Source organism: Hemiscyllium ocellatum, chromosome 5 (assembly GCF_020745735.1).
Source record: "Hemiscyllium ocellatum isolate sHemOce1 chromosome 5, sHemOce1.pat.X.cur, whole genome shotgun sequence".
Classification (NCBI taxonomy): domain Eukaryota; kingdom Metazoa; phylum Chordata; class Chondrichthyes; order Orectolobiformes; family Hemiscylliidae; genus Hemiscyllium; species Hemiscyllium ocellatum.
The window spans coordinates 125537785-125554206 of NC_083405.1; the positions used below are offsets into that span (position 1 = coordinate 125537785).

The 16422-nt window shown below is 44.7% G+C and overlaps 1 protein-coding gene across 3 annotated transcripts in view; it reads left to right on the top strand.

Moving 5' to 3' along the window:
* Positions 1-16422, top strand: part of LOC132816157 (uncharacterized) — an 83523-nt gene that overhangs the window by 15560 nt on the left and 51541 nt on the right. For all 3 annotated transcript variants that reach the window (XM_060825639.1, XM_060825637.1, XM_060825640.1), the window contains 2 exons: positions 4564-4702; positions 16005-16158. In XM_060825639.1, coding sequence (XP_060681622.1) covers positions 4564-4702; positions 16005-16158 — 293 coding nt within the window. The remainder of the gene's footprint in view (positions 1-4563; positions 4703-16004; positions 16159-16422) is intronic.

Here is a 16422-nt window from a genome sequence, read left to right on the forward strand (position 1 = left end):
CGCAAGTGGGTCAGACTGGGTAAGGACTTCAGATTTCCTTCCCTAAGTGAATGAACCAGATGGGTTAAATTGGCAGTTTTAGTTTTAAATTCTGAAGCGAATTAACCCAGGAGGAGAATGTTAATAAAATGGAAAGAGAATAATGTGTGGACACTGAAAAAGATTATGGATCCTGGTGATAATAAATTGAAGCTATCACAAGTTGTGTCTAAATGGTTGGGCATTGATATCATAACCACACAGATTGCTGGGATTCCTGACTCACCTGGGGTTCATTGACTATGGTGCAGATGGAATGATCACAGCTTGGAACTATTTCTTCTTGCAAAGTGCAAACTTTCAAAACACAAACTAAAAAACAGAAAAGGGGTTTGGGAGGGGTGACACTGAGAGGTTGCTTCCCTCTGGCTGGGGTACATGGATCTCAAGGCACTTAAGGGTCATCCATTTATGAGTAATTTCTTCACTCAGAGGGTTGCGAATCTTCAGAATTTTCTTCTGCAACGCTTGTGATGCTCCATCAGTGAATACTGTTCAGATTGAGACAGACAGTTTTCTATCTCAGTGAATCCAGGAATATGGGGAGTGGTTAGAAATGTGGAGTTAAGGCACAGGATCAGCTGTAATGGTACTGGGCTACCATTTAAACTATAGTTGTCCTCTGGTATTTAATTCAACTGATCAATTCTAAACTTTGACAGCGAATGCACCTATTCATTGACTGATGAATTTTTTTCCCTTTTTCGTTCATTTCAAAACATACCTTAATCATTTAAAAAACATATGCACACACACACACACACACACACACACAAAGTCACACATGTAACTTCAGTAGAAAGACCACAGACACTGGGTTTTCCTCACTGCACCTTGGCAGCAGCTGCCCCAAGCTTCAGCGTGTCCCTCAGCACATAGTCCTGGACCTTGGAATGTCCCAGTCTGCAACACTCAGTCAAGGTCAACTCCTGGCTCTGGAAGACCAACAAGTTTTGCCAGATCAAAGAGCACCTTTCACCGAGTTGATGGTCCTCCAAGCGCAGTTGATGTTTGTCTCAGTGTGTGTCTGAAGGAACAAACCATAGAGCACAAATGAAAAACAGTATGTAGCAGAGATCTCTCTCCCATTCTGCATGTGGCTTTTCTCCACAATAAATGGAATTTTGGATTAATTCTAACCCTTCACCATTAGAGTTACTGATGCAATTTTGGCATTCGGTGTAACTGGGAAAGGATCAGTGCACGTGGTTCAGAGATGTGGGGTTTTAACTGTGAAAGTTAGGAAAGTTGACTTACTCAGGCCTCTCTACAACAAAGTCAAAAAGTGTGGTGCTGGAAAAGCACAGCCAGTCAGGCAGCATCTGAGGAGTGGCAGAGTAGACATTTCGAGCACAATCCCTTCACCAGGCATTCCTAATGAAGATCTCGTGCTCGAAACGTCGATTCTCCTGCTCCTCAGATGTTGCCTGACTGGCTGTGCTTTTCCAGTGCCACACCTTTTGACTCTGATATGCAGCACCTGCAGCCCTCACGTTCTCCTCTCTACAACAACATCATCAACAACTTACATTTGTGTTATGGCTTTAACCCATTAAAACATCTCACAGGAGTGTTATGAAACTATATATGACAGAGCGCAAGTAAGATATGGGTCAGGTGACAAAAGACTTGGTCAAAGAGAAAGGTTTGAATGACCATTGAAAAGGAAAGAAATGGGAGGCAGAGATTGTAGGGAGAGGATTCCCACAACTTGGAAACCAGTGGTGGAGTGATTTAAGGGACTAGAATTAGTGGAGGGCAAATACTTTGGAGGCTGGATGGAGATTACAGAGTTAGGGAGAAGGTGAAGTCATTTGCAAGCGAGAATGGGAATTTTAAAGTCAGCACCTTATTTGACTCAGAGTCCATATAGGTCAGGGCCTGAAGGGTGTAGGGAACTTGACGTGCATTTGGAGGTTTTGAATGAGCCGCGTTTTATGGAGGTGGGAAGGTTTAAGTGAGCATGGGAGTGCTGGATGAGTTGAATCTGGAGCTAACAGAAGTATGCAAGACAGTTTCAGGATAGGTGTTTTCTGTAACACTCTTTGCCATTTCTCACACTCTTTCGGTCACTCTCCGTGTTGCTCTGACAATGTTATATTGTGGCCCCAAACTGCCAGTGTCTGTAGGTGTGGTTACCAGCCCTGTGGTTTATGACTATTTTGGGAATGACTGATCTAATGCTCAAAGATAGGATTAAGAGCACAATTGATTTGTTGTACTTTGACAAACTGTGTACGTTTATTGATGATGCTCTCTCAAATGGTAACAGACTTCTACAGTGAAGAACTGGGTCATGGCAAATTTTCCTGAAGACATCCAAGATCACAGGAAAGATAATATTGGCCTTGGAGGAGGTGCATGACAGATTCAGCAAAATGAGACCTGAACCTGAAGGGTTTAATTACAAGCACAGTTTGCATAAAATCTAACAGAAAAGGGTGATCGAGTTGAGGTGTTTAAAATGTTTGTGTTATGAAAAATGCAGTCTGAAGTCACACATTAGAGTGCAGACGTGCCCTGTAAGTGGACTGGAAATGTGTCAGGAGCGTTCTCTTGGTCTGGCACATACTGTTTGCAGATATTTGGTAATATTGCTTGTCTGCAACCATGGGATGCATGTGGCCATGGCAAGACCCCAACCTTCCTGGTCATTTTAACACAGCATCTTGCTTGCATGCCCATGTGTCTGTCCTCCAGTGTTCCAGTGAATCCTAGCGCAAACTGGAGGAGCAACATCTCATCTTCAGGCCAGGCACTTTACAGCCTTCTGGGCTTAATATGGGGTTCAACACCTTCAGATTGTGAACCCTCTCCTATTCCTTCCCTTTCTTTTAGCTTTACTTGTTCCATTCTCTGTCACAAGGTCCGGTCTCTCCCCCACCGCCCCCCAACACCCGAGTGGGACTGTCTGCTCGACACTGTTGTTCTGCTATTTCCACATTCCAATCATTTAATGTGACCTATCAACAGCCTTTCTCCCTCCCACTATTGTATAAATGCTGCTGTCTCCACACTTCACATCATTTAGACTCAAAACAAGTAAAGATGTTGCCAGGGTTGGAGGGTTTGAGCTCCAAGGAAAGGCTGAACAGGTTGGGGCGGTTTTCCCTGGAGCGTTGGAGGCTGAGGGGTGACCTTATAGAGATTTACAAAATCATGAGAGGCATGGATAGGAGAACTAGACAAGGTCTTTTCCCTGGGGTGGGGGAGTCCAGAACTAGAGGGCAGAGGTTTAGGGGGAGAGGGGAAAGATATAAAAGAGACCTAAGGGGCAACGTTTTCACTCAAGAGGGTGGTACATGTATGGAATGGAGGACGTGTTGGAGACAGATACAATTACAGCATTTAACTCAGCCATATTAGGGAGATTTAAACCATCCTTGGATAAGCACATGAATGATGATGGGATAGTGTTGGAAGATGAGCTTAGATTAGTTCACAGCTTGCACAACGTCAAGGGCCAAAGGCCCTGTTGTGCATTGTATTGTTTAAAAAAAAGCATCTGGATGTGTATATGAATAGGAAGGATTTAGAGGGATTTGGGCCAAGTGCAGGCAAATGACACTAGATTAGGTTAGGATATCTGGTCAGCATGGACAAGTTGGACTAAAGGGTCTGTTTCCATCTCTATGATTCCATGACTAGCTTGCTGTCTCCCCCTGGATACTGCCTGACCCGCTATGATCTCCAGCATGTTTTGTTTTCAGTACAGATTCCAGCATCTGCAGTAATGTGCCCCTGCTGTTGGAGGTGTTGTCTCTTGGAAGATATTGTAAAGGTACCTGCTCTCAGCTGGCTGTAGAAGATTGCATGGAGCTATTAGGGAAACTGGGGAAGTCTTTCCTGATGTTGTGGCCATTTTGTCCCTTGTAAAAAGAGATCATCTGGTCAGTGTGGTGTTGCAGGATCTTGCTGTGTTCAAACTGACTGTCATGTTTCCCATATTATGGGAAAAAAATCACAACACCAGGTTATAGTCCAACAGATTTACTTGGAAGTTCTAGCTTTGGAGTGCTGCTCCTTCATCCAGTAGCTCCAAACGTTAGTGCTTCCAAATAAACCTGTTGGACTATAATCGGTCATTGTGTGGTTTATAACATAACAAAATTCCTGATGAAGGGCTTTTGCCCAAAATGTCAAGTTTCCTGCTCCTCAGATGCTGCCTGACCTGCTGTGCTTTTCCAGCACCACTCTGATCTAAACTCTTGTTTCCAGCATCTGCAGTCCTCACTTCTGCCTAGTTGATTTTTAACTAGGTCAACGCAGTCCACCAGTGGCACCTCTACATCATTCCTATATTACAACAGTGACCATGCTTCTGAAGTCTCTCACTGAGCCTGTCAAAGTGTTTTATCAATGCAGATCTTATGGAAGTCACATCTTAGAGCATCCTTCCAACCTGACTGGGCAGGTGGGGGTGTTTATGAAGCCCCCTCACCCAGGGCAATCTGTAGCTTGGTGAGCCTGATGTAATGGAATTGTTTCTAACCTCGACCCTGTTCCTAAAATCTTTGCCTTCAGGGAGTGGTTCGGAAATAGATGGCGGGGATGAAGATAAAGAGATTGCTTCGAAAGCTGTGGCACTTGTAATCAGAAGTTCGCGAAAGGGCGTTGTCCCACTCTGTGCTGACGTCGCTAACCTTTTGAAGATTAAATGGAGGTGAGTAGCAGCAGCTACGAGGCTGTTATACTGCACAAAGGCTGGTATCCTGTCACTAAGTCATCCTTTATTGACAGAGGGTGGTGCACGTATGGAATGAGCTGCCAGAGGAAGTGATAGAGGCTGGTACAATTGCAACATTTAAAAAGGCAGCTGGATGGGTATGTGAATAGGAAGGGTTGAGAGGAATGTGGGTCAAGTGCTGGCAAATAGGACTAGATTAGAATATCTGGTTGGTATGGACAAGCTGGGCCGAAGGGTCTGTTTCCATGCTGCCCCTCTATAACTACGCACAGTACACTGGCTTTGGGCAGCTAGCTCAGAGGCAGTTCCTGAAGTAGAATTTTCTGATTCCTTATTTTATTAAACAATTACATGAAATTACAGAAAAAACAGTCAACATATAACAGCTGTATACAACAGCAATTTTACAAGGGAGAGGAGCAGCAAAGCCAGGTCCCAAACCCTACTGTGCAACCAGTTTACAGAGAAATGAGGACAAACCTCAAATCTCAGTTTCAAACATGAAAAGACATCAATGACATTTGTACATGAAACAATCCAGTTACATAAACAAAGTGCAGACAATACAGACCCAGCAAGCCCCCATCCCTCCCACTCTGACAGCCTGCCCCTACGTAGCATCCGGCTCTCTGTCCGCCCTATGCCCCTTCCAGTTCTGTCTGCCCTGACACCTTGCGACCACCTCTAGGACAGTCCACCCTGGTACCCACCCAGGGTGACGGCACTGAGGACGGCTACCTGACTTCTGGCTCTCAGTCTGCCCCTATATACCATTGGTCTCACCCACCCCATTGCGTCCAGTGGCTATCCTGGCACACCTTCCAGCCACTTCTAGGACAGCCCATCCCCTTCCCTGGGACAACAGGGTGCAGGGTAGCCCACAAGCCTTCTGGATCTCAGCCTGCCCCTAGGTGCCTTCTGGCTCTTGGCTGCTCAGACACCTTTCAGCCACCTCTAGGACAGCCCGTCCAGATACATCTTATCGGGACAACAGCAATCAGAATGGCCGACTCACCAGCTGGCTCTCAGGGCGACTGGCATCAGGGTGACCTACCCACCCTCTGGCTTTCCGGACAGCCTACCAACCTTCAGGTTCACAGGATGGCTTACCCACCCTCCAGCTCTCAGGGTGACAGCTTTCAGGACGACGCATGAGCCTCCCAGCTCACACCAAGGCCTGCCGATCCAGGGACACAAGACAGTGCAGGTGATAGACCCAGGAAACACCACAATACAGTTAGTTAATTACAAAAAAAAAAGTCCTTTCTGGTACACAGTCCAAATCTATACACAATCTTCAAAATATAGAATCCATTTCTAGGAAGAGTCCACTCCAGTATACAATGTACATTGTCAGAAATAGAGTCTGCTCCAAACTGCAGAGTCCGTTGCTAAAAACAGAGTCCACAACCAAGGGCAGAGTCCACTCCTGAAGGCAACAAATTCACATCCCACAGCACACAGGTGTTCAGTCTCAATGGAGTCCTAGTCCAGCCTTGGAGAGCCAGGCCCACTCACAGGAATACAGTACATTGTACAGGTGCAGTTAACTCACAGGGATTTGGTCCACTCCTGAAGGAAAGGTCTTCTCCCAAACTCCATGATACAGCAACTGCTCACCTCCCAGCACACACACAGGTGTTCAATCTTCAGAGGCTCAGTCCCAGGGCTAGGCCTCCCCACAGGAACAGCTCCTCTGGTAAAATGTGTGTCTTCCACAGGGCTGTCAAAACACCAATAAAAAGTGAAGACACATACAAAAAACAAAGAAAACTGGAGTCCAAGGGCTAAGCCCTACCTTAAAATTAACATTCTCTTTTTCTCAAAAAGGAGTAAAAAAAGAGAAAATAAAAGTGTAACACAGGCTGTAACCAGCCAGTGTCACAACAATCCCCTAATGAGAACTGAGCTACACCTGAAACACATTATGTTAAACTCCTGATGCACAATCAGTCCTCATTAAAAGAAATGCCAGCTGACAAACTGGCTAAATAATTCAGCCAGTTCAGGAATCAGGATTTTCCCCCTCCAAAACAAAAGGGGGGTGGGCAGAGACCAACAGTAACACACTGACTGTAGCACCAACCAGCACAGAGTTAGTTCCTGAAGTAGAATAGTCTGATTCCCCTGTTTATTTCTGTCAGCCAGGGGTCCCTGATTGGCTCAGGTTAACAACTCCAATCAAGGATCTCATACTTAATGAAATCCACATGGTTCCAATCATTATGTATAATAGAGAGAATTTTAACATTGGGGTCAAGTTGGATCTTAACATTCTGAAGCTCGTCCTGTTTAACAGAAATAAGATGAGGGGGTAGCTAGAGTCGTAGAGTTGGACAGCATGGAAACAGAACCGTTGGTCCAACATGTGCATGCTGATCAGGGATCCCAAATTGAACTGGTCCAATTTGCTTCCATTTAGTCCATATCCCTCTCTACCTTTCCTATTCATTTATCTGTCTAAATGTCTTTTAAATTTGTAATTGTATCTGCATTTACCACCTCCTCTGGCAGCACATTCCATGCATGCACCACCCTCTGTGTGAAAATGTTGCCTTTTAGGTCCCTTTTAAATCTTTCCCCCTCTCACTTTGACTCTGTGCCCTCTAGTTTGGGATTCCCCTATCCTTAGTCAGCTTACTTCAGGTAAATTTAACTTTGTCACATGTTAGAATTACCCTCCTTGGCGTGCTGTAGCAGTGGGCTGCAGCAGTTCACTAGCCTTTGGGCACTTGTGTGTTGAGGGGCAGTTCTGGGCAGCAGCTAATTTCCACAGCAGGACCAGCTGAAGGCCAGCAGAAATCTCCAGGTTGGCTGGAGCTGTAACAACTCCTGCAACTTGCTGTTGCGTTCCCCTCCCCACCAAGCCTGCCAGTCAGACTGACTCCTGGCAGGGAAGCCTGTGTGTTGGGGAAGAGACACACATTGATGCATGATACATGAAGAGAGGTCCCATGGTGTGGTCATTCAGAATACATGAGGAACTTCGAGATCTGCTCATTCCCCAGTCACCCCTGGCTGTGTTCATTCAGCTCTGTTTCTGAACTTGTTGATGATTACAACAGATCAAGAAATACACAGTATCCAATGTTTGAGTTACCTCAGAAAAAGCTGAAAAAAGCATGGTGCTTTTTCTTTTTGAAAAACAATTATTTGGGCAAAATTTCAAATGACACAGATGTTTCTCTGTGGGTTTTCATCTGGAGTATTTTTCTGCCAACTTGGAAGATTTAGCAGGAGCAGGTTTACTTCATGCAAGCCGTGTCAAACTCCATGCATTTGTGGTCTTGCTGTCAGTTGCAAGCCTTTTGCAACTGATTTAGTTAGGGGAAGTCGTGCCTGACAAACCTGTTGGAATTCTTTGAAGAAGTGACAAGTAGATTAGACCAGGGAAATCCAGTGGATGTGGTCTATCTAGACTTCCGAAAGGCCTTTGATAAGGTGCCACACGGGAGGCTGCTGAGTAAGGTGAGAGCCCATGGTGTTCGAGGTGAGCTACTGGTATGGATTGAGGATTGACTGTCTGACAGAAGGCAGAGAGTTGGGATAAAAGGTTTTTTTTCGGAATGGCAGCCGGTGACAAGCGGTGTCCCGCAGGGTTCAGTGTTGGGGCCACAGCTGTTCACGTTATATATTAATGATCTGGATGAAGGGACTGGGGGCATTCTAGCGAAGTTTGCCGATGATACGAAGTTAGGTGGACAGGCAGGTAGTACTGAGGAAGTGGGGAGGCTGCAGAAGGATCTCGACAGTTTGGGAGAGTGGTCCAGGAAATGGCTGATGGAATTCAATGTGAGCAAATGCGAGGTCTTGCACTTTGGAAAAAAGAATATAAGAATGGACTACTTTCTAAACAGTGAGAAAATTCGTAAAGCCAAAGTACAAAGGGATCTGGGAGTGCTAGTCGAGGATTCTCTAAAGCTAAACATGCAGGTTGAGTCTGTGATTAAGAAAGCAAATGCAATGTTGTCATTTCTCTCAAGAGGGTTGGAATATAAAAGCACCGTTGAGCTACTGAGACTTTATTAAACTCTCGTTAGGCCCCATTTGGAGTACTGTGTCCGGTTTTGGTCCCCACACCTCAGGAAGGACATACTGGCACTGGAGCGTGTCCAGCAGAGATTCACATGGATGATCCCTGGAATGGTTGGTCTAACATACGAGGAATGGCTGAGGATCCTGGGATTGTATTCATTGGAGTTTAGAAGATTAAGGGGAGATTTAATAGAAATTAACAACATAATACATGGCTTGGAAAGGGTGGACGCTAGGAAATTGTTTCCGTTGGGTGAGGAGACTAGGACCCGTGGACACAGCCTTAGAATTAGAGGGGGTCAATTCAGAACAGAAATGCGGAGACATTTCTTCAGCCAGAGAATGGTGGGCCTGTGGAATTCATTGCCGCAGAGTGCAGTGGAGGCCGGGACGCTAAATGCCTTCAAGGCAGAGATTGATAAATTCTTGATGTCACAAGGAATTAAGGGCTACGGGGAGAATGCGGGTAAGTGGAGTTGAAATGCCCATCAGCCATGATTGAATGGCGGAGTGGACTCGATGGGCCGAATGGCCTTACTTCCACTCCTATGTCTTATGGTCTTATGGTCTAATATTAATTTCTTTTGGTTCCTCATCTTTGGGTTTCTGATATTGCTGTGATGGGTTGTCATTATGTTAACCTTTTCCTCTTCATATATTAATAGAAGCAGTTTTGGTTATTCTTTGCTAAATTCAAAAATGTTCCCAATCCTCAGACTCAAAACTTTTTGTCAACATTTTAAGCCTTTTTTTTACTTAAAGCAATCCATAACTACTGGTTAGCTACATTGCATCACTTCTGAAATTTGTGCCCCAAAAACACCACAGTAAAATGAAAGGTGTGCAAGTAATCTGCTGTGTAACATGAAAGATGCATTTGGGACCATGGATAGTGGAAAGGCAGGACTTAAAGAGATGACATGGTGGCACAATGGTTAGCAGTATTACCTCACATTGCCAGGGACTTGGGTTGGATTCCACTCTTGGGTGACTGTCAGTGTGGAGTTTGCACATTCTCCCTGTGTCTGCGTGGGTTTGCTCTGGGTGCTCTGGTTTCCTGCCACAGTCCAAAGATGTGCAGCTTCGGTAAATTGGCCATGCTCAATTGCCCATTGTGTCCAAGGATGTGCCATGAGGAATGCAGGGTTACATGAATAGGGTAAGGGGTGCCTCTGGGTGGGATGCTGTTCGGAGGATCAGTGTGGACTCAATGGGCTGAATGGCCTCCTTCACACTGTAGACATCCTATGATTCCAAAGGATAAATGTTACATGTCCTGTGCTTGGTGTAGTGTTAAGGGGTGAAAGGAGAGTAGACCATGAGTTCACTCAACGTTTTGAATTTCCCTTTGGAAAATCCATGCAGTAATGAAGACTAATACACAAGCATATTTTCCACCGTCTGAGCACCCCTGCTCAGTTAACAGTTTAAACCCGTCTATTTGAAAATTCTTATTTTCTCCAATATCCTTCCTTCCCCCGCCAAGTGTTAGCAGCGAACATAATGCACTTAGAATTATAGTGTGCCTCCCAACACATCCAAATAAATCAGCAACAGTTCATGTGCTTTATTGAACTTTGGAGTACGCACTCAATTCCTCCCTTCCTTTCAGCCTAGTTTTGTTTACAGTTTCAGTCTGCTTCCTTCCTCTGAACCAGTTCATAAATCATCTTCATTGATGGCCTGTGCTACCCATCGGTCTTAGTCTGAAAATGAGTCTATTAACTGGGTAATTTATGACAAATTATTTTCAAGTCTCATTAATGTGCATTATATGATTTCTTTCATCACCAATTTTGAATATGAATGTTCAGAGCATTGTTACATAACACCACATTAATACTGCTCAACACAGATTGTAACATAAGAACAGGAGTAGTCCATTCAGCCCCTCAAGCCAACCCTGCCTTTCGATAGAAGACCACAGCTGATCTACTCTAGTTCTCCACTCCTCTTTCACTCCTCATAATCCTCAACAGCTAAATTTTAAAAAAAAAATCTATCTACCTTCTCTTTAACCACTTTCAGTGATCCAACCTCCACAACTCTTTGGGGTAGAGAATTCCAGACCTTCACTACCCTCTGAGAGATGAAGGTCCTTTACATCTCAGTTTTAAATGAGTATCCCTTTATTCTGTACTGATGACCCCCAGCTTGAGAGTGCCCCATGCTTGGAAACATCATCCCAACCTTTACCTTCTCAAGACCAATCAGAGTGTCTTGCATGTTTGAAGAAGGTGATGTCTCATTCTTCTAAAGCCTAATGAATTAAGGCCTAACCTGTTTCGCTATTCTCGATAACTCAACACCTATATCCCATGAAACAGCCTCGTGAATCTCTCTTAACCAATCTCCAATGCCACTATGGCCTTTCTGGTCATGGGGATCTAAGTTATACAGAGTATTCCACGTGTGGCCTCAAAAACATTTTGTAACAAGACTTCCCCATTTTTAATCTCTTACTTATGCAGCATACTTATATTTTGTGTTCAATGCACAAGAACACCCAGAATTCTCTGTGTTGTACTTTTTTTTGGAAGTCTCTCCATTTGACAAGTGGTCAGTCTCATGATTCTTCCTGCCAAAGTGCATTTCCTCTCACTTTCCTATTTAAATCCCATCTGCCAATTTTTACCCACTCACTATCTATATTCCATTGCGAATCCCTTAAGTTTTCATTGCAACATGCCCTTCCACCTCTATTTTTTATATCATCAGCAAATTTGATATGTTATTCTCTGCCTCCTCCTCCAAGCCAGGAATGTAGATAGTAAATAATTGGGACCCTTTGCTAGTTGCAGCTTTCCAACCTGAAAAAGACCCATTCATTGTGACTTTGCGTGCTAACTAATCCTCAACCATGTGCTTGTACAGAAAAGAGTATGGTTCTGTAGACCAGACTGAGATGGCAGATTTCCTTCCCTAAAGGGCATTAGTGAGCTAGATGGATGTTTTTGAAACAACAACGCATTATAATTAGGCCAGCTTTGTACTGGCTTTGAATGTCACCGTCTGCCATTATGGGGTTTGAGCCCATGACCCAGAGCATTAGCTTGAGGCGTCTGGCCCAGTGATACTGCCTCTAAGTCATCACCTTCCCTACACCTCAAAAAGTACTGCTTTGGCTGTAGATGAAAACAACATTAATGCAAAATGTTCCTTTACATTTAAGGGAAGCCTTTCTGCTGTAAACCTGCAGAATCCTGTGTGACAGTGCCTGAAAGAAACACTGTCTTAGTGCCTTTCATTGAAGCAGAAAGTTGAGCAAGACTTTTTATTTTAATTTTCAAGTAAGCTGCCATCAAACCTTTATATCAAATCTTCCAACTGTCCAAAAGCACTTAGCAATTCCTCGAATCTACATTCCCCTCCTGGCTTGGGAGGACAGCTTGGCCGAGCCCATTACTGTCTCCATAGTTACCAGCCAGAGTTGCTCCTGGATCGGTGAAGATTTTGAGCAAGAGAATTAGGTTAGATTATTTACAGTGTGGAAACAGGCCCTTCGGCCCAACAAGTCCACACCGACCCGCCAAAGCGCAACCCACCCATTCCCCTACATTTACCCTTATCTAACACTATGGGCAATTTAGCAAGGCAAATTCACGAGACCCGCACATTTTTGGACTGTGGGAGGAAACCAGAGCACCCGGAGGAAACCCACGCAGACATGGGGAGAATGTGTAAACTCCACACAGGCAGTCGCCTGAGGCAGGAATTGAACCCGGGTCTCTGGCACTATGAGGCAGCAGTGCTAACCACTGTGCCTCCGAGAATTAGGAGTTTGTATAATATTAAACCAAACCATCTAATTTCAAGGCGATCGGGAAATTGAGTTTTAATATTTGTGATTCTCATCGCTATCCTCGATAACAGTGACCAGAATTGAAAAGATATTGTATCCCATCAGATCAGACCCAATGCGTGGGAAATATTATATCCTGTTTGTGTCAAATTGCATGGTCTCACTAGATAGAATATTAGAGTCATAGAAATGTACAGCATAGAAACCAACCAACTTGTTCATGCCTACTAGATATCCTCAATTAATCTAGTCTCGTTTGCCGGCATTTGACCCATATTCCTCTGAACCCTTCCTGTTTATATACCCATCTAGCTGCCTTTTAAATGTTGTATCGTATCAGCCTTCAGCACTTCCTCTGGCAGCTCATTCCATACATGCACCACCCTTTATGTGAAAAAGTTGCACCTTAGGTCCTTTTAAATGTTTCCCCTCTCACTTATGCCCTCTAGTTTCTTTTGTATTTGTTCAGTTAGCCCCTGGCTATCTTTCTCAGTTGGGCAGTCCACACGTTTTAGCACCTCACAGCATTAGTGGTTAGCAATGAGCCATCATCCACCTGCTAAATTTGAGTTTCCACTCTTGTTTTTTGTAATTCCCTAGTGTTTCTATTGATTTCTGTGTGACTACACTAGCATAGGCCAGTGTGCAGGGCGGATGCTTTTTCTTTCGCAGTCACTTTAGATCTTACCTTTCATCGTGTGTTGACCTCCCTCAAGAGATTGATACCTGACTCACTTGGTCCCCTTCCCTAATTCAGGAACACTGAGGCAGTTATTTGAACATCAATGGATATTGGAACAGGGTAGAAAAGTGATGTTTGTGCAATCGCCGAATTGTTACAGAGTCAAAGGAGGCCATTTGGCCCGACATGTCTGCCCTGGCTCTCTGAATGAGTAGTTCACTCAGCGTTGAGGAAGAAGGTTAGCTCTGGTTTTAATCAACTGGGGAGTCGGGTTCAAAAGGTGTATTGCCTCCCCTTCCTTTATCCTCAGCGTTAAAATGGCAGCATTTCCAGAACCACGTTGTGGAAGGTCAGGAACTGAACCCAAGGTTGGATGGGGGAGCTATTGGGGGAGCCTTATTATCATTATTATCACTATTATTTGAATGATAGTGTTATTTAAGACACGAACAGCCATGGGCAGGGAAAGACTCCCTGCTCCATTCAGCCTCTGTGACAATTTGCACTACAGAACACACATCACCTAACTCCCCTACTCAACACCTTGTGACCTTGCAGGGAGAGACATTAAGCCAAGTCTATTTTGAGGTAGGAAAAGTTGAAAAGTTCTGAGAAATTCCTCTCTGATCCCCTTAGGTGATCAACATCAGTCCAGTGGATCACTTGGTCCTGATAGTTTCCTGCAGCATCTATCTTCTAAACAACTAAAACTCCACCTCTTTCAGAAAAATGTTCTGCTCTCATTAGAAGCTTGAAGAGGTGCAACAAATTGATGTCAGTGCAGGAGCTGGTGGCTTATGTCAAAGGTCCACCAGTCCCTGGGAAAAGGAGCACCTTCTTATCCAATCTAGAGCTGGCCTTGTGTGATGTGGAACAGTATGGCATAGGAATAGGCCCTTTGGCCCACCATGCCTTTCTAAACTAATCTCATCTGCCTGCATATGGTCTGTGTCCCTGTATTCTCTGTCTGTTCATGTGTCTGTCTAAATAACTCTTAAATGTTTTCATCTGCTTCTACCACCTGCCATGACAGCATGTGCCAAGCACCTATTATCTGCTGTGTTTTAAAAAAAACTTGGCTCACACATCTCTTATAAACTTTGTCCCTCTCACCTTAAACCTATGCTTCCTAATATTTGACACTGCCAACCTGGAAAACAGACTCCAACTATCCACCCTGTACATACCTCTTATAATTTTATATATGTCTATCAGCCGCCCCCAAGCCTCTGACATTTTAGTGGAAATAATCCATATTTATCTAACCTCTCCTTGTAGCTAAAACACTCCAATCTAGGCAACATCATGGCAAACCTCTGTTGGACCCTCTCCAAAGACTCCACTTCCTTCCTATGATAGTGTGGTGATCAGAACTGCACACAATAGCATTGTAGTTGCCTGTCAGCACCTCCCAGCCAGCAGCCCCTCCCAGGTTAGATCTTCCGTAATTGACTTATTTCACAATCCCTGAAACTCTCACAAGAAACAGCACCCCTTGGAGGTGCAGCGTACTGTCTGAGAGTGTAGAGGAGGCAGGTTCACTCAAGTGGTGAGGGTCTGGAGTGTACTGTCTGAAAGTGTAGGGGAGGCAGGTTCATTCAAGTGATGACAGTCTGGAGTGTGCAGTCTGAGAGTGTAGAGTAGGCAGGTTTTCAGCTGTGGATTTTAAAAGGGAATCTGATGCTCACCCAAAGAGAAAGACAAGGGAATGAGACTGGGGGTGGGATTGCTCTTGTGGAGAGCTGGCATAAACATGGCAGGCAGAATGGCCACCTTCTTTGCTGTAACCGTTCTGTAATTGTATGAATTGCAACAACTGGTTTCTCCTCTCTGTAAGCCTCCCCGCTCCCCCAATTCATGTTTGGTCATAGTTGATATTACAAATGCTGCCTGCAGTGTTTCTGGCCCAGAGTTTCCCAAACCCTATGAGCTCACCTTCAGACCTGAAAATGGTCCGTGCCCCCTTGGCGTAAAACGGAGAGTGCAGGCTGAGAGTGTGAGGGGTTACAGCTCTGTTGTTTTTCTTCAGCAGCCATTGCTACCTCTGAGCTTGAGGCCTGCTCAACTAATAGGAGGCAATGGCTTAATATTGTTATTGCTGGACTGTTACCGAGGTAATGTTCTGGGGTTCATATCCGCCACGGCAGATAGTGGAATTTTAATTCAATTAAGATCTGGAATGAAGAGTCTAATGAGGACCTGGAAACCGTTGCTGATTGTCAGAAAAAAAACATCTGGTTCACTAATGTCGCTCAGAGAAGGAAATCTTCCATCCTTACCTGGTCTGGCCTACACGTGACTTCAGACCCACAGCGATGTGGTTGACTCTTAACTGCCCTCTGGGCAATTAGGGATGAGCAATAAATGATGGGACAACGTGAATGAATTAAAAAAAACAAGCTTGTGTAATTTCTGCTCTGGCGTGTAATTGTCTAGAAGATACACTCTCTGTGCTATTATCACAAGATTTTTAGAAGATTCCTTCAGATTGTTGATCATCAATTGGAAGTGCTGTGAAAGAGCAGTCGTTGGGCTTGTGTGCCGCTGGAGTAATCCTGAAAGAATGTCAGGTATATCCCATTGCTCATTTCAGAATATTGTTCTCTGATCGTTGTTGTTTCAACTCACTTGAGTGTCAACTCATGGATTGCCTTGAACCCTCACAGAGTATGTCTCTTCCTGACGAGTATGTTGTGCTTGCAAAAGAATTCTTAGATTTGCAAAGCAAAATGAAAACTTGGCAACTCTCTCTTTTCCAGATTAGAACGGACCATCAAAGCTCAGCAACTGGAGATCCATCGCTTGCTCAGCATGTCACGGACACACTGCAGTCAGTCCTCGGCCAGCACTCAGACCAACTTCAGTGGCCCTGGTAGCCCAGTCCCTTCTTCAAGTGACCGCTCTGCCTCACAGGTAGGAAGCATCCTGTAAACCTCCAACCCTGTTTCCCCAAATGAAGCAAATGTGCCAGGAAGTGAGGTGCTCATCGGTGATCCATTGCTAGGCAAATGGGGGGTAGGGAAGTGGGGGCAGAGATCAGAAGCTGGAGGTGAAGTCCTGAAGAATTAAGACCCTCTACATCCTCAAAGGTTCCTGAACCTGCTGACTGTTGCTGCACAGTGGGGACCTATTCCTTAACCATTCTCGGGATTGAATGTCACAACCTATAGAGGGCAC